Source organism: Osmerus eperlanus, chromosome 1, assembly GCF_963692335.1.
Source record: "Osmerus eperlanus chromosome 1, fOsmEpe2.1, whole genome shotgun sequence".
NCBI classification, from domain to species: domain Eukaryota; kingdom Metazoa; phylum Chordata; class Actinopteri; order Osmeriformes; family Osmeridae; genus Osmerus; species Osmerus eperlanus.
This window is the reverse complement of record NC_085018.1, coordinates 12,087,781-12,107,104: the sequence shown is the minus strand read 5'-3', so window position 1 is coordinate 12,107,104 and position 19,324 is coordinate 12,087,781. Positions and strand designations below refer to the sequence as shown.

Genomic DNA, 19,324 nt, shown 5'->3' with positions numbered 1-19,324 from the left:
TTGATTCGGTAGACATTAGCGGATTAGATCAAATTTCCTGGATACGCTTAATTAGATTTGAAATCAAATCTAGTTTCACCTTCTAAAACATGCAGCAGCTTCCGACTCGTGAGTTGAGTTTACACCAATCATGCAAGTTGTGTAGTTAAGCGCATTCTCCCAAATGGTTGCCAAGGCTGTGCTTTGTTCAAACCTGATGTTGCGATTGGAGGGACCGTTTTCTGAAAGCAAGTTTAAACAGGGGGGCGGGATAAACTCAGTTTGAAATCTTTACTGCAACAGTCAGGACTCTCGGGAGGTGACGTCTGATCAGACTTATTAGGCAAGTATTACATCTGAATTAAAGATGCGGTGTCACATTATTTAATATATGAAGCCGAAATTAACTCCAATAATGTAGCTGCTTATTTGCTAAAGCAAGCACTGCTGTACTACTAGCTCATGCGTACAACCAACAAACACAGCTAAGGGATCTTGGATTGGAATTGATTGTACGGTGTTAGCTAGAGCTAGCTAGCCGGTGTTGAGCGACTCGATTTACTTTTCCGACATTGGTTAGGATATGTTGTTTAGGTAGATGATATGTTGTGGTGTTTTCAGATGTCTAGCAACCCTTCGCTACAGTTTAAACAACAGCTTTCGAGCTAGTAGTTACTAAATGTGTTATAAAAACCCAGCCAAGGTACTAACTGTACTAGTAGCTAGCTAGCCATCACTAACACTAACAATGCTAGCACTAGTTTTTACAGTAGCTAGCTAGGACTGCACCTAGACCGTTAACTGCATGCTAGCAAACCCAACTGGTAGGCTAGTTAACTCGGGTAAATAAAAGTAACTTTGTTCTAAATGATATGCATTTGTGGCTCATCTTGATTTCATTGCTTCCATAGAATTTAATTACGGCACTGTACCTAGCTAGCTATGGCCTCTCAGAATATGGATCCCGCAGCAGCCTCATCAACAACCTCTCGGAAAGGCAACGAAACCGGTGGCAGTGCAGCCAAGGGCTCCGTCTCCAAGAGGTGGGTGATTAGTTTAGCGAGTTTTACATTACCTTAGGGCGTTTTTGATTAACCCAGTTCAACTAGTAACGTCTTACACCTCACGTTCTCCTCGAAACTAAATGTATTTCTCTCTCACAGACTTCAACAAGAACTGATGACACTTATGGTAAGAATGTTCCCATGTAGCTAACGTTTGCATGCTTTCTTTGTTACATTGTCGAACGTCTATTCATCAAAACATTGCACATTCTTATAGTAGCATTGTTTTCTAGATGTCTGGAGACAAGGGCATATCTGCCTTTCCAGAATCAGACAATCTTTTCAAGTGGATCGGAACAATACATGGAGCTCCAGCAACGGTAGATGGCTCATTTCCACTTAATCAGTTTACCTCGTTGCACACTCTCTTTAATCGTTTGGTATTTCCGGGGATGTGTATGTACAATTGGCATTTATTACTAATACTCGTACTTTATCCCACATAATCAGTGTGCATCTCCCTGAATGCTCAGTGTACGTCTATATACTGTAGGTATATGAAGGCTTGAGGTACAAGCTGTCACTGGAGTTTCCCAGTGGCTACCCATACAAAGCCCCTCGGGTGAAGTTCATCACCCCCTGTTTCCACCCTAACGTGGACGAGCAAGGCTTTATCTGTCTGGACATCTTGAAAGACAAGTGGTCAGCCCTATATGATGTGCGTTCCATCCTCCTCTCCATCCAAAGTTTACTAGGAGGTACGTATCTGTTGCCACTTACCGACACACACTTATCCTGGCGAACCTTGCGTTGAATGTGTATGGAAAATCATTTTTCATGTAGTTCTTTTTTTTTTTTTCACACTCCCAGAGCCTAATAATGAGAGTCCATTAAATGCTGGTGCAGCTGAGCTTTGGGACAACCAGGAAGGTAAGCAAGCATATTGCCAGACATATCTAAAAAATGTAATGTGCCTTGATCAAACCATTCAGTGAGAGGAACAAAACAAAATCTAATTGCTTTTTTCCCCTCTTAGCCTTTAAAGCCCATTTGCACTCAACCTTCAAGAACTGAGCTGACCCACAGCCACACCATTTCTTTCTTCTGTTATCTGTCAAACTCTTTCTCTCTGTGGTGTCAGCTTCTAATTATGTATATTTGAATACTGGGTATGTGTATGTACAGTATTTCCATGTTTGTATGAGATGTCTGAATAAAGATTTTAATGTTGATACAATCATGTGTCTAGCTTTATTGCAGTTTAACATCCATAATTTTGTACTCAAGATTATATAACTGTTTGGGTCAATCAGTTAATAAATGTTACACCGTTCTCTAGAATGGTTTTGTGCTAGAAAATAACAACTGAAGTATAAAACGTCTTGCTCAGAACTAAAGGACCGGTTATAATTGCTTTGAATGTTCTGGTAAACTGCAGTCAGTGTAGTAGACAGAACATGCACCTGAGTTTACAGTTTGGTGGGTGACAACATGCAGACATCTTGGAGTCTTGTGATTCCACCTCCATCATCTCCTCCAGAGTGCCATGATTATCATGGTTGTCATCCTGACATCCAGACTCTACCCAGGCCTTCTGAGTGGACTCCACTGACCAGAATGGCACGTTGACTTTCTGCAGCATCTCTTTGAGCAAAGTGTCCACCTGAGCGATGTGTGTTTTCAGGTCAGGGCTCTGCTCCACTTGCACAGTCAGCCAGGGCGTCTGTACGGAGGCTGCGAGTGCTGCCACGCCAGAAACGCTGTCTGACACCCCTGTTTTGACTAGTGCCTGACGGTCTTTCTTCTGGGACAGGGGGAAGAGGTTTATGAGGTCACTGGCCTTGTGAAGATCCTGCTGGAAGCTCTCCAGGCCTGAGATGAAGATGACCCAAAGCCGGTTCACCTGCTCCCTGTCCTCCTGGCTCTGTTCCATTTCTGTCATTAGGGACACCAGTCTGCGATGTAGACCTAGGACATGCACGGATGGTAATGATGACGTGTCAGAACTACTGCAATACTGTGGTTTCTAACGCAGCGGTCAGACCAGTTTCCGGTGTGTTGATTTTATCCTAATGGCATTATTTCTGATGCCTGCAAATGTCAAGGACGTGCATAGAATTATCGATGCACTCTCATCTGCACCCACCAGCAAACAGAATGGTTTTGAGTTGAGTAAGTCAAGCATAGCAATATGTCTGCAAAGGTATTGTTTTTCATAGTTTGGTTAGATTGAAAGACATATGACAGAAATTATTTGCATTTTTTATGACCCGACTTAGTATTTCTTTTCTCAGTATCCAAGGAACACCAAGACACAGGTGTAGTGTGTGAGGGCGTTAAGGTCCGTGATGAAGCCAGAAAAGCTCCAGTATGATTAGGATCAAGATCAGCAGGTATGATTTGTTACCGTGCTGTCCTGGGGGTAAGGCTGCTTTCAGACTTGTTTGTTTTTGCACAAAATTCACTATCGTGTTTTTTTCCTGTTCTGTTGTTTATGAGCTTTTGTTCATTATTCATGTAGGCCTACATATGAAAAAATACATTTTTGTCAATACAATAAATTGTATAATTGATCTACTATAAACAGATCTAGTGATTGTGTACTAGTGCTTGATTTGAAGGCTTGTTAAGGCTACAATAAATGGGCAAATCAACACATCTATTATGTTTTTGTTCCATTATACTTTTCATAGTGATAATGAGTGCAATCATTGATAACATTTGACAATTGTGCCAAGCCAACACTAAAATAATAGTAAGGCTATGTGTGCATTAATAAAACAATTAAAGTATACATTTAATCAAAAGTTTAATCTAGTTACTAATTGTCTTTTATTTAAGGGATGTGGATGATCAAAGGTCATTTCATTCGATGGTCGATGATCATTAAAGCAAATATAGCATTTAAAAATACAGCTTTTCCACCGCAACTCTGGGGATTGACCAAATGTTTCTGTTGTTTTGAATAGGAAAAGTGATTTACCTGCACAAATCCTATACACCAGTCCTCTGGTTTCATCCATCTCCTCCCTCAGGAAGCTGCCATCAGAGTTGCTCCCCACTGAGCTGGCTAACTGTTGGAAGCAGGCAGTCACCTTGCACAGAGCCTCCTGGGCACGCTCGCACTCTGCCACCTGGCGCCTCCGGGCTTGGATCTCATCCACGGACTTCTGCCACCGATTCATCTGAAGCTAAGACAGAGGTCAGGCATGACTGATAAAACTGTGCATGGGCAGAATTCTGTAGTGCGGGGTCAGAATAGCAACATCCACAAAGTACTATTGAGCATAATATCGAAACTACTCTCACAAAGGCACTTGATAAGGGAATTTTCAGACTTTTTTTTTTCAGACGATCAGAAGCAATCAAGCAATCTTTATTGTCTGTTCATTGCCTTTCTGTTAATAAATTATGAAAATGAAAACCATATCATTTTGACTTCTGAATAACTTTCCAAAAGTTAAATATAAACATACCCTTTTGTAAATTTAAAGTTGACTTCCACATCCACTGTAGAAATAACTAGTAGTCTAAGGCATTTAGAAAATAAAGTCTGCATTGTTTGGAGACACATTAAGATAAATGACTGTTTGATAAACAAACAAAAAATGAATCCTACCTCCAAGGTGAGAGCTGCCTCAGGGTATCATGATCTGTCTTGTACCAAACAGGCAAGTGTTTGGCCTGTGGGCAACTGAATTGTCGAAGTGAACAACTTCAGGATAACCCCCTCCATCCCGCCACCCTCCCAGTATTAGGCACCTCCTCTGCTCCCATGAGCAGTGTTTCTTGGCTGGAGCCTTGGGAGGTGTTGCTCATCAGGGAGACACATTTCAATTAGGCCAAACACAGCAGCTGAGGCTCATGGAGCTGCCCGGGATAATCGTCCTCTGTCCTTACAGTCTGCTCTTACACATGGCTGATAGGGAAGACCTCTACTACACCTCATTGTCATTCAGAAAAATCGACCAATCTTGTAATAACACACATAGAAAGCGGTTGTTCGGTGCAACTAACTTTCAGTGTTAATCATGTGTAGCTAGTTTTTGTGATTGATTGTGTGACTGATCTGTACATTTATAAGTATATGTGCGGTTTGATCTGGCTTTAATAGCTGCGTGCCAGACCGGTGCTTCTTGTTTTACTTACAAGTGATAATTACAGTTTAACTACTTGTAAAGCTTTGTGAATCTGTGGAGATCCTATAATGCCATGAGTTTGCTCCCATGTGCCAGGTCACCAGAGCAACTGCACTAAAATTAGCTCATTGTGGTAGCCAAACGTCAGCATGACAGCAGAGCAGGCCTGTGGCAATGGAACCTGCTCAAGTGACTCACACTTTACCAAATGGTCCACTTTTTCACCAGGGATCAGATGGAACATTGATGTCCTTGCAGGGAATAATATTTTGGTACCAATAATCTTGTGGGACTATTTTAATTATACTGGTCTGATTTTATACGCTTGTTAGGATGATGCAAGATGCCATGTTTACCAGTTGTTTAATTTATAATGATAGACGTGTATTGGGATATCAGTTGCATTGAGTACATCACTGCTAATTTTGGAGTCAGTTAACTGAGAAATTAGATGTGACAGTGATATCATCAAATAATCCTTTTCCCCAAATTGTTTTGAATCTTTATTTTAAATATCTAGTAACAGTTTAGGCGGTTTGTCCATTCCCATTGCATTGCCACAGACAAATTCATTATACAACGTTTAGTTACTGCAGGACAGACATGCCTTACGAAGGCAACTAGGAACTTTAACAGTATACATGGAAACTATGCTGTATGACTGAATACATCCTTTACCTATGGAGTATCAAAATAATGTACCCAAGAGTAGCAGATGGGGGTTCCATTACAGTAGATTAAACACTCTCTGCAGTAAGGGACCATTATAGTACAAGATAGAGGAACGTATTCTCCAATATAGTGACAGTGATCTTAACAGCTTAATAAGAAGTCAGGCCCATTCGGGTACTAGAATTAACACAAACATCGAACAGCAGTCTGATGCAGGTTGAGCTGTGTTGTAGAAAAATGTTTAGGATGGCTGGGCCTTCTCGTACACAGGCTTGCCTCTCCACTTCCCTGCCTCAAAAGAAAAGCCCGACAGACAGATCCATGAGCAGTCATATCAGTTAAGTGCTGGTATTTTCAGAGGTGGAAAATTGGGGTGGATAGGGAGGTATCTTACAAAGGAAAGGGTAGCGGTGATTGATTTGGCTTGGTGTTTTACAGGGCTCGCTAAGTCCAGAGATTTGTAAGTACTTGGAAAAACCAGGGTATCAATAGGATATGTGTTCTTTTAGATGGATGTGCCAGATTTTGTTTTCCCAGATGGATCTGAGTGCAAGGTCTGCATTTGGGGATGTTTTTGTTCTGGGCAAACTAAATCAGCAGCACATTATCTTTTTCATGCATGTGAAAACATATACTATTTCTATCCAGGTCTATGGTTGCGGGATTAAGGAGTCCTTATGAGCCAGGGTTGGGGTCAACACTAATTACTATTAAATCCTAATACATTCAGAATTCAGTTTATAATTTGTTTTTAAAGTCTGCTTTTAAATTAGGTTTTTCATCCCTCCAATTAAAAGAAGTTGTTTTCAGTTCCTCTCATCAGCTAAATTTGATTTAAATTAGAATTGACCCCAACCCTTACTGTAAGAAATGGTGCTATGTGGCTATGGACTCCATGATCTCATGGCACAGGCATTGGCAGAAGCCATAGAAGACACAGAGGACCAGGGTGGTGGGCACCAGGCTGACCAGGATCACGCCCAGGGTCAGCTGCTGGATCATCAGCAGGTAGATGCCCAGCGGCAGGGAGCTGAAGTAGACGAGACACAGCACACCCAGCAGGAAGCGGGGGAAGCTCCGCGAGGTCCAGGCGCGACACTTCTGCACCGGCAGGTGGCAGGGCAGTGAGTCCAGGCTGGGCGGCCGATACAGCCGGACCATGTTGAGCATGCTCATGGAGTCGGACGACTGGGATTCCCCCGGGACCTCCATGATGGTGATGACCAGACAGTCTGAGGAGCTGTGCGATTGGTCTCTGCTGCCAGTCACACAGCCACCCCCTCCTCCACCTCCGCCCACCTCGCCACCCAGGCTGTTGGGGGTCAGGAGCACCTCCCCGGCCGGGGCGGAGCCACCCTTCCTGGCTCGGTCCTGGTAGGTCAGGATGGCCAGGATGTTGCTGTCGTCCTGCATCAGCCAGATCTCCTCGTCCGGGACGTGGGTCTCATGGCGGCAGAAGGGGCAGCTGATGAGGCTGGGGGAGGAGTCGCCCATCTCCACTATCTTCTTCAGACATTTGGCACAGACGCGGTGCAGGCAGCCCAGCACCTTGGGCTTGCGCGTGCGTGTGTCGTAGCGGTTGTAGCAGATCTTACACTCAAGTTCCTCCACAGTGTAGACCAGAGATTGGCAGCCCTCCCCTGTCTCCACCTCCAGCTTCTGGCTCATCCTGAGAGAGGAAGTGATGCACAGCAGCGAGCCAGGAAGGAATGTAGGTGAGGATGGGAGTTATTGGGCAGCTGGGGAATGTGGCTGTTAATGTTCCAAAGTGATCTTAGAGCAGTTTCAACAGCGGTTTATGGTCTCTCTGGGTTTTGTCCCTGATTCAAGATTCTTTCAAGAGTGAAGATATGTAGCATACTTTTAGAGAGTGTTATTCCACTTGGAAAGTTGCAAGATTTGGGGTAGGCTTAATTCAAGTCACAGATAATAATGTAGTTTACAGCTTTTCACAGAAATATTTGATAGATACATTCACATTAAATTACAAATATATTTTATCAACAAAACATTGAATGAAATTACCTGATTTCTTTTTGGCAAGCCCTGGAAAATCCTGAATACCCTGAATTCACTATGTTCACAGTTCATGCATTCATGTAAAAAGTTTTTTTTGTTGCAGAATATATCAATAGCGCAAGCTTATCTTTTGACAGCAGAGGAATGGGAAGACAAAGTTTGTAATTTAACAGGTTACACTGGCCCCAAACTTATGCCAACCTCTGCCAAGCAACCTAAAACTGACTGGTCTCATTGTTTCTCTGCAAACCTAACAGCTGCAGATCTGGCGCTATCTTTGTTACAGCATGCATTTCAACCCTTCATGGAGACAACAACCCTTTTTTCAAAGTCCTCATTAAAGGCAAAGTCCAACGAAAATAAATTAACAGTGTAAGGAGATAAAAACATTTTCATGTTAGACTTTGTAACTCTTTCTCACAGTATCAAAGGACAAAGATGTTGCATCCTTTGTATATCCATGGGTGTTGAGGAGAAGTTGGAGTTTGGTTCGGGCGCTACAAGAGTGTAGAGGTGGTCTTATCGGGGGAGTAGATCCAGCATTGTGTTCTCACCTGGGGAGAAAACACACAGGGCTGATGAACTGGTAAACAAATCCATACAATTGCATTTTAGTGTACTGCCATCTAGCAGACATGCACTGTAGTTTGATGTTCATATTGTTAGAACTAGCCTGTCTATCATGAGAAATACAGGAAGAAAGTCTTTATAAGTGCATACCCATAGAATGATAGATATATAGATACGTAGATTCATAATTCAATTGATTGATTGACAGACAGAAACTTTATTGATCCCTGAGGGAAAATTGCACCGTTATTGCATGTCCTTTGGTTTTCTACTGTTTTCTAATCTGCACTATTTTAAACCCCCAAATGATGATTTAGCAATCATACAAGTATTCTATTAGATCATGATAGTTCATTCAATAAAGAAGCATTTTCATCTTGTGCTGTAGGTCATCCAATGTCATTCATGCTGCAGCAGTAATCCTCTTAGTGTGGTTCATTCCCGCATAATGACCACAGGGGGGACCTCCATGTCCAAAGCTGTAACTGTGCCCTCCAATAACATGGCCCCCAAGCTGACAAAGCTACAAAGCAACCATACTTTACAGTTAACCCTTCAATTCATACTCTCTCCATCCATCTCTCCCTCTCTGTCAGGGTCTTCATGTACACATGCTGACGTCATAGAGACGAGGGCTTGGCAGCCCTGTGTGAAGAGAGGGAGGGAGAGATGGAGGAAGGGAGGGGGGGGAAGTAGAGATTGATGGACGCCTGTGGATCCATGCGAGGCTCGAGATAGAAAGAAAACACGATCAGCTGCGCGCTTCTTTGCGTATCAGTATTAGGCTAGGTATCAAAACATTGGGTTGGGTAGCTGGCCAACAAGCATCCACGGTAACCAGGGCAGGAAGGCGTCTTCCCCCCCCTCCCCCTCCCCCCCCCCCCCTCTCTCTCTCTCATCTTTATTTCACAGAGACGATGACTCACACATCAGAATGTCATTTAGGAAGGAACGCCTTCACCAGTGGGTAGCAGAGAGAGACGCAGCTCACCAGCGCGCTAACAGAACACAGATTACACTTCTCTCGCTGCTTGTTCTCTCATTATTTAACACTTTCGTCGCCTTCACTCGTCCTGTGTTTCTTTTCCTTGGCACAGGTTGTTAGAATCTGAGCTGGGCCTATAAATAGTCATCCTGTACAGCTTGGGGATACACTGGCTGCTTTATATAACACCCCCCATTTTCATCCGAGATAGCAGGGGGAGAGGAGGGAGAAAGGAAGAGTGAGAGAGGGGAAGAGAGAGGAAGAGAGGGGCAGAGATAGATAAAAGGTACAGGCAACAAGTACCAATCATGATAAAGACATTGGGTGGCAGGTTTGTCTCTCAGGCTTTAGGGAGAGAAAAATGAAAGGTTACATGAATAAATGAAGACCATTCTTTGAATGAAAGCCAGTGGGTCAATATGGGATGGAGGTGGCTGAAGACAGGCCCTGCTGTAATGTAATTACCTACATATCCTGAAGGGACACATTGTAACAGGCCAGACCATATTCATCCCTGTAATGAAGTAAAGTGCTAATGTGTGAGCGTGTATCTGTGTCTGTATTTCTCTGGCTGATCATTGTGCATAAACAGAAGTTTCCAAACAGCTTCAGTTGCGGACACAAGGTAATTATAGCTCATTCTCTATGAGCCAATATTTGGACAGGGCTATCGTCAGCCTTGATAAATATAGGCCCGAAGATAAGAAGTGGGGTAAGAACAGGAAATAGAAGGCTTGCTCTCTTTAGATCTGCAAAACCAGATTGTGGGTTTACCATTCAAATGTGGTTTCCACTCTTAGAGAAAACCAACCACAAAACCGATTACTGTCTTACACTACAGAGGGCACACGGCAGGCAGAAGGCAGGTTGAAGAATGCCGCCATCATTCAGTGGCTGCCGTGTTCAAACACTCACACTCTGACTGGAGTGCCGTAGACAACAGAGCTACTCGAGAAGAATTTGCCGTCATGTCTTTGCTTATAATGATGTTCACCCCAGCCATTTGACATTGGTGTACTTATTTGCAGAGCGCCTGCTGACACAAAGCAAATTTGTGTTCTTATCTGATTAACTGACCTACTGGTCGTGTGTATGTTTACGCATGAGGGTGTGTGCATGTGTGGTGTTCCGTGGGGGAGTTCCACACAGGCAGAATTATGAGGAGGTAAACAGGCAATAGTTGCATTTAATGGCTCTCTTCAACAAACCTAAATGTACTGTCATATCACAAAACCAATAAAGCTGGAAGCTGGACAAAATCAACCTTTGTTTAATTAAATGTCAAGCAGCAATAAATTCCTTGATGTGTGCCTTGCCCACTACATAAAGATAACTGTCCTCTTCTAGGGCATTTATTTCATCCCTTATCACATATTTCATGATGCCATCACGACATCCTGTGGTTCCTTTAGTTGTGTTTACTCCATGTTCAAGGTGGTACTGAGCCTGACCTGAAGCCTGCTATTTCAGGAGGGACTGGCCAGGAAGCCAGTGTGGTGGTGGATCAACAACACAATGCCATCTTTGCCCCTGGTCTCTACTTGGCAGCCAGTGCTCTCTGCCTGGCTCTCCTAAAGCCACTCCCTGCCAACTGTCACTGTGCAGTCCGTGCACTACCTACAGGTACAGGGACGCATGTTTGTTAAAGGGAATAGAACAATAATGTTTTCATAGCGACATTTCCTCCTACAAGCGACGAAATGCAATGACAGTTAGTTATCATCGTAAGTGGGATGCAGAACAAAACACAAGATGCTTTCACATGGGCTCACAGGTTGCTGGTCAGTAATCCTATGGGTTGATGAAAGCCCGTGCTGAGAAGGTACCCTCGCCATCTCCCTCTACTGTGACAACTCCTGTGCATGGTGTGTGAGATGAGCGATGAGCTGAGGGAATAAAAGATGGACGATCAAAGCGGAGCTTTGAAAAAGGATGCAAGACAGAGAGCCCTTGTGTATTAATCTTTCATGATGATGTTTAATTCTCATCTATTTCGAAATAACAGGTCCCTACAGCCTTGTTAAGGGAGATCAGATCTCACGCATGACAGTGAGAGAGACAGTGTTGTGAAACGATAAGGGAAAATTAACAAAGCAATTAATGCACTGGATATAAATCTGCAAAAGATAGGGAGGCTTTTTTATTCTAGTCATGCTAGAATCTGTGCTGAAGTCAACAATATTTACAAAGTGGAGTTTTATTGCATCAGAAACTAAACCATGTCTATTTCCAAACAATGAAAACAACTAGACTTTAGTCTTTTCTGCGGGTCTACAAAAGGACAAACAGAAACAGGTTTGAAGTCTTCAGTTATCCTGGTCATACAGTATGTCATGTGACACACTCTTGCTTTGCCTCAAGAGTACCACCCTCATGTCTGTGTTGATGTGATGGGACAGGTTGATAGGGACTGCACCTGGGAGGACTGGTCAACCTCTCTGCTCCAATCCTGCATAACAACCTTCGACTAACTCAAATCTCTGTTATATATAGATACAAGGAAATAAAATGGGCCCCATAAGTGCTCAATCTAACTTTTGAAAAATAGACAGCAATGCAAGTTACAAGCATGAAGCAGACATGGCCTCTTTAATTGACAATTGCATGTACCTATATGGTATGTTGACTGGTATGCTTTATGAACTAAGCTATAGACTGACAACTAAATACAAATGTTTAATTTAAAAGGAATGGTTTAGAATTTGTGACTTGATTTTCATCCCATAAAGAATGATTTATTTCATACCTGTTTGATTGAATCAGAAACAAACTAAACAACTCAAGGAGGCCAAAGAAGATAAACAAAAAATTATAATAGCATACAAGTAAAATGTAAATAACAAGATATGAAAATAATACATTTGCTGTATTGTTTTTTCACAAATCCCTGCAGCCAACAAAACGTGCATGATGCAGGCTGGTTGATAATCTTGAAATGTGTCATTGCATTTAAGAAAGTAGCTCTGGAGATAAGTTTTCATGGTTTTATGTTGCTTTAGGCAAAATAACGATATCATTTTTCTCACCAACAAATGTCAGGCGGCCTGTTGCCTACTCCTCGGTACCTAAGTAAATACACGCAACAGACTCACAGCATATAGGGTACTGCATAGGACGCATGAACTGGTTTCTCTATTTGCAAAACAAGAGAAGGTTTTTGCTAAGCCAGAACTAGCCTAAAGGCTACTTTAAGATAAATTAATATCAACACTAATGAAAAAGTCGCAATCCTCATTAACATTCAGCAGGCTAGTTGATTCACTAAACCAATGACCTATTCGCCGCAGATTTTTTGCACTCACCTATGATCCGTAAGCAACCTGATAAACGTGTAATCGTGTCTTCCGTCAAGGTCTAAGATAAATGAGTCTTGTCGCCGCCACGCTCTCTCCTCCCTGTGGCACTGTCGGTGAGTCACTGTCGATCTCGAGGTCCCATCTGTCCGAGTCTGACTGCTACATCCCCCTCAATGCGGTAGCGCGCGGTAGCATCAGGACCGGCACAGATTTCTCCTCAGTGGTTGCTGTGGCAACAGTTACAAGTGCAAGCTGCGACGGACTTGAACAGTCTATAACCTATAGGACAACCTATGGTTGCGGTATCCCAATAAATGTCAATTATTTACTTAGGCCCTACATCACAGACAGGCATGTGTGCTGTTGATTCATAACACCTTTCCATCACTCATCTTTTTTGTGCATATTGCTAGACCTAACCCCGTCTGTTTTTGTGCATGCTGGAAAATACGACGTATGCTTTGCAACAGCAGCCTATCAATATGGATTTTAGAGTCAATCATATAAACAAAGGACTGCCCACGCTTCATTCTAGTAAACATACCTATTAACTTGCCCTATTAACTACGCCAAATAGGATGACCTTTTCAATGTTCTGGTTATAAATAGAAAACCTATTCATACTCAAGCCTCCTCCAGCCACCAGGTGAAGTTTTACAGATAAGCAAAGTGGTTTTGACCACAAAACGCGATTTAGGTTGGTCCTGTTCACACATATTTCTAACAAACACTTCCTCAAAGAAAAACATTACTGGAGCTACTTTTCCTTTGTTTTAAACCTGTAAACCAGAAATGAACACCTACCAACTATTTACCACAACACATATTGGCTACAAAGACTTCCACCACTAGCGATGCCAGTTCAGCAGGTAAAAAACATTTAAGGAGAAGGACATAGTTGCAAAGAAAGAGTGAACAAGCCCGGAACCAAATGGGCTACCATGTGAGCAAATAATAGGCTAAATGTTTCTCCTGCGTTGATATATTTCCGTTAACAAATTATTTACTTAAAAGTGTCTGAAATCCTGTTTAAATGCATACCTTCTTAACTTCCAATCTACGGGTTGCTCTTTTGTCCACATAGTGGCGGTGTGGAGAAAATCAGTGTGGTTCCCGAACTCCATTAAACGATACCAACAGACGAGTGTTCGGTCGCACGGCTGTCGTCATTTCCTTCAACTTTGAGATAAAGACGGACCTGGCAGCCCTGAACAGGGAGCTTCGCGGGTCAATTTTTTGATTTTGTGTGGCGTGATCCGACCTATATCGGAGCCATCAGAACTGCAACCATGGTAAGGCGTCGTTTGTGACCTAATTCAAATATATTTGTCTTGTCTAAGGTGATATTTTTGTTTTACAAAAGTTTAAAATGTCTGAAAATACGGTGGGATTGAGAACGTCTGAGCAACGTAGGGCCATTGTTGCAGCCATTCATTCCCATTACCTTAAGCATTTAGCAAATCCTTGCAGTAAGCTAAGCTTAAATGTTAATAGTTTTCCGTGAACTCCGGCCATGTGCATAATGGTGATCGTGTGTACAAGTGGAATGGTTAATAACAAAACTAGCAAGTTAACCAGTTACACCAGTAGACTCGTAGACTAGCTACCAGATGCTAGCTCCCATTAGCTTGCTCGCAAATGAGTAACGTTATATCAAATTGGTCTCGGCAATGATGATTTCATTTGAGCTAAACAATGATGTTGAAGCCAATGAAGCAGGATTACACTGAGCCCTGAACCATGTTTTAAAACAGTTTAACCACTTTAATCAGCTTGGTCGTCGAAAATCAATCCGGATGCATTTGGACACAAGGAAATGACCTTGTTCGATGGTGTTACTGATTTGTGTTTGTTCTCTTCTCAGACGGTTGGAAAGAGTAGCAAGATGTTGCAGCACATCGACTACAGAATGCGGTGCATTCTGCAGGATGGGCGCATCTTTATTGGGACATTCAAGGCGTTTGACAAACACATGAACCTCATTTTGTGCGACTGTGATGAGTTCAGAAAGATCAAGTAAGTGGGTTTGAAATCTGGGGAGCATATCATACGTGTGAGTTTTGGACGGTTGTTCTAGGAGCAATTCCCTGAAATATATCAGCAATAACCTAATCCCTCTTGTGTTTAACTAGGCCTAAAAATTCAAAGCAGCCTGAACGTGAGGAGAAGAGAGTGCTGGGATTGGTCCTTCTGAGAGGGGAAAACTTGGTCTCCATGACTGTTGAGGGACCACCACCTAAAGATGTAAGTCTATATCCTCTCCTGAAATGGTCATGTCTTATCAAGAACCGCTTCTATAAAATCACAACACTGTAGCCATTGTAGTGTGTCTGTCTATATACATTTGATATGAGGGCCAAAATGGAATATTGAGATGCGCGACTAACTCAAAACTGTTCTCCCTAGACTGGTATTGCCCGCGTGCCCCTTGCTGGTGTGGCAGGAGGTCCAGGTGTGGGCAGGGCAGCCGGCAGAGGTGTCCCTGCTGGCGCCCCCATGCCCCAGGCTCCTGCAGGCCTGGCAGGCCCCGTCAGAGGAGTAGGAGGGCCTTCGCAGCAGGTACATTGGCATGACTAGTCTCTCGACTCTGAGGTTTGAGTTACGTGATCTGAAATCTGAGCTGCAATTTTGTTTAACTTGTGTGGTGGGGATCGAGTTCAGATCGTGGGGCTTTTTGGTCATGACACTTTCCTTGGCAGGGATGATTTCATTTGAGCTGAACTATGATGTTGAAGCCAATTGAAGCAGGATTACACTGAGCCAAGATGAACTACTTGGGCCATTACCCATGGGAGTTTGTGGTTTTCTGTATTTCAATTTCTGTCTGCGTTAATTCCCCCCCCTTCCCCCTCTCCCCAAAGGTGATGACCCCCCAGGGCAGAGGAACAGTGGCAGCAGCAGCAGCTGGAGCCAGCATTGCTGGGGCCCCGACACAGTACCCCCCAGGCAGGGGAGGGCCTCCCCCAATGGGCCGTGGTGCACCTCCTCCTGGTAAGAGACTTGTACCCAGAGGCCTCCTTGGTGTCTGGTTAGACATTCTTAAAAAGGTGCTCACTGGATAATTGAGTCTTGGTTGATTTGGCAGTGATGATTTTCATCAGCTGAACGATGATGTTGAAGCTATTTGAAAGCAGGATTACTCTGAGCCCCTCAACCAATACTCAACACCCTGAGTTATCAGGCTCAATATAAGTACTAGAGCATAAAGTAATCTTTGTTTTGTTTTTAGGCATGATGGGCCCACCCCCAGGCATGAGACCACCAATGGGGCCACCAATGGGAATGCCCCCTGGCAGAGGTGCACCAATGGGCATGCCTCCTCCAGGAATGAGACCACCCCCCCCTGGCATGAGAGGTAAGCATGGCCTTCATTTAGTGTTGCTTGGTCTCATGAGATGTGTTCCAAACATGAGCACCCAGTGCAGTTTAAACTTGCTGACTTGTTGCTCTCTGTTCTAGGTCCCCCACCCCCAGGTATGCGCCCTCCTAGACCCTGAACCCCTCCACTGGACTGAAGGGCTGTTTTTTTCCGTCGCCCTTCCTTCCAGATCTGTCACACTGAGCTATTGTATAGTTCCGACTTTTGTATTTGTGTTTTGCTTTTTTAAATAAAGTGTCTGATGGACAATTTTGTTTTTAACAATGATTTATTTCCTGCTTTATTGACTGTGGCCAAATGAGCCTCATATTCAAATGTGGCCTGTACAGATTGGTGGTTTAATAAATATCTGCTAAGAAATGCATTTCATGTGGCATTAATGAAGTTTTTGAAAGGCTTGCTACTATGCTCCACATCACACTTCAGTCAACCTTTGGACTGGCACTGCATTTGTAAAGTGTCCTTGAGTTAAATTCAGTACAGTACATCTCGCTTGCTAACGTTACTATAGCTAAGATTGTCTTGGCAGTCCCTGCATTAGTAGCGATGAGATGTCAGTCTTCAGGAACAATTTAATACTTGAGATTCATGAAAAAACAAAGTGGTCTTACTGTCTAGGTCGATAGAGGGCAGCAGTGCAACGCCGACTCTGCGAACAAACCGGAAGTCGTAGTTCTGTAGCGACGTCCCATCCGTCAACACGTGTGAACACTACAGCAGTGGCATCTCCAATACAAGTTTGATTATCGCTAATGAAGTTTTGAAATACGTGTTTCAAACAGACAAACCGTGAGTGGACTGTTTCGCCGAACAGTTCAACGCAAGAGGGTTCGCTGCTTTTGCAGGGACTGCCAAGACAATCTAAGCTATAGTAACGTTAGCTAGGTAGGTTCCCTCGTTTCCATGCTCCACAGTGGCAGCATGCTGTCTCATTTAGACCTAATCGGAACCATCCAGGATGACGAGGATGTGCCAGAAGATCCTGATTCAGAATCTGACAACGAAGATGTAAGTGTGGGATATAGTTTAAAAAAAATATATGTTTCAAAACTGATGTATTTAAAGGTCAAGGCTCGATTCGATGTAGATAGATTATTTAATAATGCCATGGGTGTCCGCGTTATAGCTAAGTAGAATATTTTCCATACTTACCACAGTAGTATCGAATTGTAATTTGCCAACCATGATGTTCACATTCCTATTGAAACATATCTCAAACAACTGATCAAGTATCCAGTGACTCTTGATACATGCAGCTCATATGGTGATGCTTCTTCTCCATGATGTAGGAGCAACCTATAGTCCTGAACAAGAAGAGAAAGGCTGCACAGAAGGGCAGAGGTGCTGGAGACTTCAGTACCGACTTTGAGTTTGGAGAGAGAGATGGACTCTACAGTGAGGACTGGGCAATGGCTGATGTTATGGCTCAGCTGAAAAAGAGGGTATGCTGGTAGCCTTTTCAAGTGAATCTTTACATACTCATCATGTTGTATACTTTGATGCTCTCAAGGTCATTGTCAGACGAATGCTAAAAGTTTGCATTCTGAGGTCCCCCCCCCTCTGTTTCTCTCATTCTCATCCTCTTTTGCATCTCAGTCCATAGAAGCATAACAAGATACATCATGTTACCATGTGAGCAAGATAACATGCCAATCATCTGATTAATGTTGCCAAGCTGACATTGTGATGCTCTCTCATGTTGTGCTTTAGAAAGCCCCCACCACATTGGACGAGAAGATTGAGAAGGTTCGGAAGAAACGTAAAACCGAGGTATGACGCACAGTCACTTGAGAGGACATATAAACATGGCTGTAGTTCCACTGTACTGTTATTTACTGGAATTATGAAGCGTTTTTTACTTAGAATGTGGCGACATGTTGTATCTGTTTGACTGTAAACAGGAAAAGGCTTTGACAGTCACTCGGACCGCAGAGGATAAGGTTGCTGATGAAAAGGAGATGGAGGATGATGAAGACGAGGGGGAGGAAGAGGAAGAGGGGGAAGAAGGTGATGATGTGAAACCAGTCGTTGGAGATGGGAGTGAGGATTCCAATGAGGATGATGATGATGATGGGGAGGAGTTCACCTCAGGAGACGAGGAGGTTCTTACCAAAGCAGGTGGGTGGCACACTGGACATGGAGGCTGTGGATTCCTCTAAGGATGATTCATAGGGCCAAGATTTTGCTCTTTGTCTTAAGGCCAGTGTGACACTTCCCTCGGCTGATGTGATTCCATTTGTAACAGATACCTTAAGGGAGAAAGCAAAACGAGGCAAGAAGAAGAAGACAGGAGAGGAAGTGAGTATGAAACAAACGCTTGGTGTTATTAGCATTGCCCACATCGAGTACGTTTTCAAACCGCTCTCCTCTTCTGTACGGTTTCCCTCAGCCTCCTCAAGAGTTCTTTGAAGATGCCTCCAGCTACGATGACAAGCTGATGTTTCAGGACATGAACCTCTCCAGGCCCATTTTAAAGGTAGCTTCTTGTTTTACACACACACCCACACACACACACCTTTTATCTTTTAAGAGCCTGTTTTCTTTTGTACCAAATTTGACTCATCATAGATGTTTGCGTGTGTCAAATAAAAAGATACCATATATATATTGTAGAACGTAGTTGAATGTGAGGATGTACAGTGTCATGGAAATCTGTACTGCATGTGGTCAGGTCTGTAGATATGGAACATCTCAAATTGCCTGTTTCCTGATTGCCCCTCTAATAACTTCATGTTCATGTCTGTCATCACCACATTACCAGGCCATCACAGCCATGGGGTTCAAGCAGCCCACACCCATCCAGAAAGCCTGTGTACCTGTAGGTCTAATGGGCAAGGACATCTGTGCCTGCGCTGCAACCGGAACTGGTAGGAAAGACCCTCGTGTTTTCATATTTGTCAACCTTCTCATCACAGGAACTGCCATTTTTCACACCCGTTTCCCTCGTTCCTCCATCTTCTTCCTTCTCCTTTCAGGAAAGACGGCTGCGTTCATGCTGCCCGTGCTGGAAAGACTGGTCTATAAACCCAGACAGAACCAGGTGACCAGGGTGCTGGTCCTGTTGCCCACCAGGGAGTTGGGCATCCAGGTTCACGCGGTGGCCCGCCAGCTGGCACAGTTCACCAGCGTCACCACCTGCTTGGCCGTAGGTCAGTAGACCGCCATAAGGCACGCCTCTCACTGACCCTCAATGGATGACATGTATGCAGACGCACGCGCCACAGATACGCAGCCACTCGAATCTGTCTCATGATGAAGAGAGTCATCCTGGGCGCTGAGTG

General features: G+C 43.6%; 5 protein-coding genes across 6 annotated transcripts in view; 3 read left to right on the top strand and 2 right to left on the bottom strand.

The window, feature by feature from the left end:
* Nucleotides 1-186: 186 nt before the first annotated feature.
* On the top strand, nucleotides 187-2,220 carry ube2c (ubiquitin-conjugating enzyme E2C). The gene is made up of 7 exons (XM_062460244.1): nucleotides 187-322; nucleotides 891-1,022; nucleotides 1,143-1,170; nucleotides 1,277-1,363; nucleotides 1,537-1,741; nucleotides 1,854-1,913; nucleotides 2,020-2,220. The coding sequence occupies exons 2-7, from the start codon at nucleotides 922-924 to the stop codon at nucleotides 2,055-2,057; spliced, it is 519 nt and encodes a 172-aa protein (XP_062316228.1). The 5' UTR covers nucleotides 187-322; nucleotides 891-921; the 3' UTR covers nucleotides 2,058-2,220.
* On the bottom strand, nucleotides 2,216-4,710 carry zgc:109913 (regulator of G-protein signaling 9-binding protein). Its single transcript, XM_062460230.1, has 3 exons — nucleotides 4,603-4,710; nucleotides 3,967-4,174; nucleotides 2,216-2,951 (listed from the first exon to the last, which is right to left on the bottom strand). The coding sequence occupies exons 2-3, from the start codon at nucleotides 4,166-4,168 to the stop codon at nucleotides 2,422-2,424; spliced, it is 732 nt and encodes a 243-aa protein (XP_062316214.1). The 5' UTR covers nucleotides 4,169-4,174; nucleotides 4,603-4,710; the 3' UTR covers nucleotides 2,216-2,421.
* Nucleotides 4,711-5,612: 902 nt separating this feature from the next.
* LOC134019370 (E3 ubiquitin-protein ligase RNF182) lies at nucleotides 5,613-13,541 on the bottom strand. 2 transcript variants are annotated; one of them, XM_062460216.1, is made up of 3 exons: nucleotides 12,671-13,541; nucleotides 11,141-11,254; nucleotides 5,613-8,367 (listed from the first exon to the last, which is right to left on the bottom strand). In XM_062460216.1, the coding sequence occupies exon 3, from the start codon at nucleotides 7,460-7,462 to the stop codon at nucleotides 6,671-6,673; it is 792 nt and encodes a 263-aa protein (XP_062316200.1). In that variant the 5' UTR covers nucleotides 7,463-8,367; nucleotides 11,141-11,254; nucleotides 12,671-13,541; the 3' UTR covers nucleotides 5,613-6,670. The 2 variants fall into 2 exon arrangements, with proteins under 2 accessions (XP_062316200.1, XP_062316191.1); XM_062460207.1 differs by lacking the exon at nucleotides 11,141-11,254.
* A 262-nt stretch (nucleotides 13,542-13,803) lies between these two features.
* Nucleotides 13,804-16,310, top strand: snrpb (small nuclear ribonucleoprotein polypeptides B and B1). Its single transcript, XM_062460195.1, has 7 exons — nucleotides 13,804-13,956; nucleotides 14,529-14,680; nucleotides 14,797-14,908; nucleotides 15,071-15,223; nucleotides 15,526-15,655; nucleotides 15,894-16,019; nucleotides 16,124-16,310. The coding sequence occupies exons 1-7, from the start codon at nucleotides 13,954-13,956 to the stop codon at nucleotides 16,159-16,161; spliced, it is 714 nt and encodes a 237-aa protein (XP_062316179.1). The 5' UTR covers nucleotides 13,804-13,953; the 3' UTR covers nucleotides 16,162-16,310.
* Nucleotides 16,311-16,717: 407 nt separating this feature from the next.
* ddx27 (DEAD (Asp-Glu-Ala-Asp) box polypeptide 27) overlaps nucleotides 16,718-19,324 on the top strand; it is a 7,385-nt gene continuing 4,778 nt past the window's right edge. The window contains exons 1-8 of the mRNA XM_062460183.1: nucleotides 16,718-17,051; nucleotides 17,333-17,485; nucleotides 17,754-17,813; nucleotides 17,945-18,161; nucleotides 18,289-18,341; nucleotides 18,433-18,519; nucleotides 18,805-18,910; nucleotides 19,019-19,192. Coding sequence (XP_062316167.1) covers nucleotides 16,947-17,051; nucleotides 17,333-17,485; nucleotides 17,754-17,813; nucleotides 17,945-18,161; nucleotides 18,289-18,341; nucleotides 18,433-18,519; nucleotides 18,805-18,910; nucleotides 19,019-19,192 — 955 coding nt within the window. The 5' untranslated portion in view covers nucleotides 16,718-16,946. The remainder of the gene's footprint in view (nucleotides 17,052-17,332; nucleotides 17,486-17,753; nucleotides 17,814-17,944; nucleotides 18,162-18,288; nucleotides 18,342-18,432; nucleotides 18,520-18,804; nucleotides 18,911-19,018; nucleotides 19,193-19,324) is intronic.

Bases quoted from the DNA above. Each gene is read 5' to 3' on its own strand.
- LOC134019370 (XM_062460216.1), bottom strand. From the start codon at position 7,462: ATGAGCCAGAAGCTGGAGGTGGAGACAGGGGAGGGCTGCCAATCTCTG.
- snrpb (XM_062460195.1), top strand. The intron at 14,909-15,070 runs GTAAGTCTATAT...TGTTCTCCCTAG, and splicing joins AGGGACCACCACCTAAAGAT to ACTGGTATTGCCCGCGTGCC. The intron at 15,656-15,893 runs GTAAGAGACTTG...TTTTGTTTTTAG, and splicing joins CCGTGGTGCACCTCCTCCTG to GCATGATGGGCCCACCCCCA.
- ube2c (XM_062460244.1), top strand. From the start codon at position 922: ATGGCCTCTCAGAATATGGATCCCGCAGCAGCCTCATCAACAACCTCT. The intron at 1,171-1,276 runs GTAAGAATGTTC...ATTGTTTTCTAG, and splicing joins AAGAACTGATGACACTTATG to ATGTCTGGAGACAAGGGCAT. The intron at 1,914-2,019 runs GTAAGCAAGCAT...TTCCCCTCTTAG, and splicing joins GCTTTGGGACAACCAGGAAG to CCTTTAAAGCCCATTTGCAC.
- zgc:109913 (XM_062460230.1), bottom strand. From the start codon at position 4,168: ATGAATCGGTGGCAGAAGTCCGTGGATGAGATCCAAGCCCGGAGGCGC. The intron at 2,952-3,966 runs GTAAATCACTTT...TGCATGTCCTAG, and splicing joins GGTGTATAGGATTTGTGCAG to GTCTACATCGCAGACTGGTG.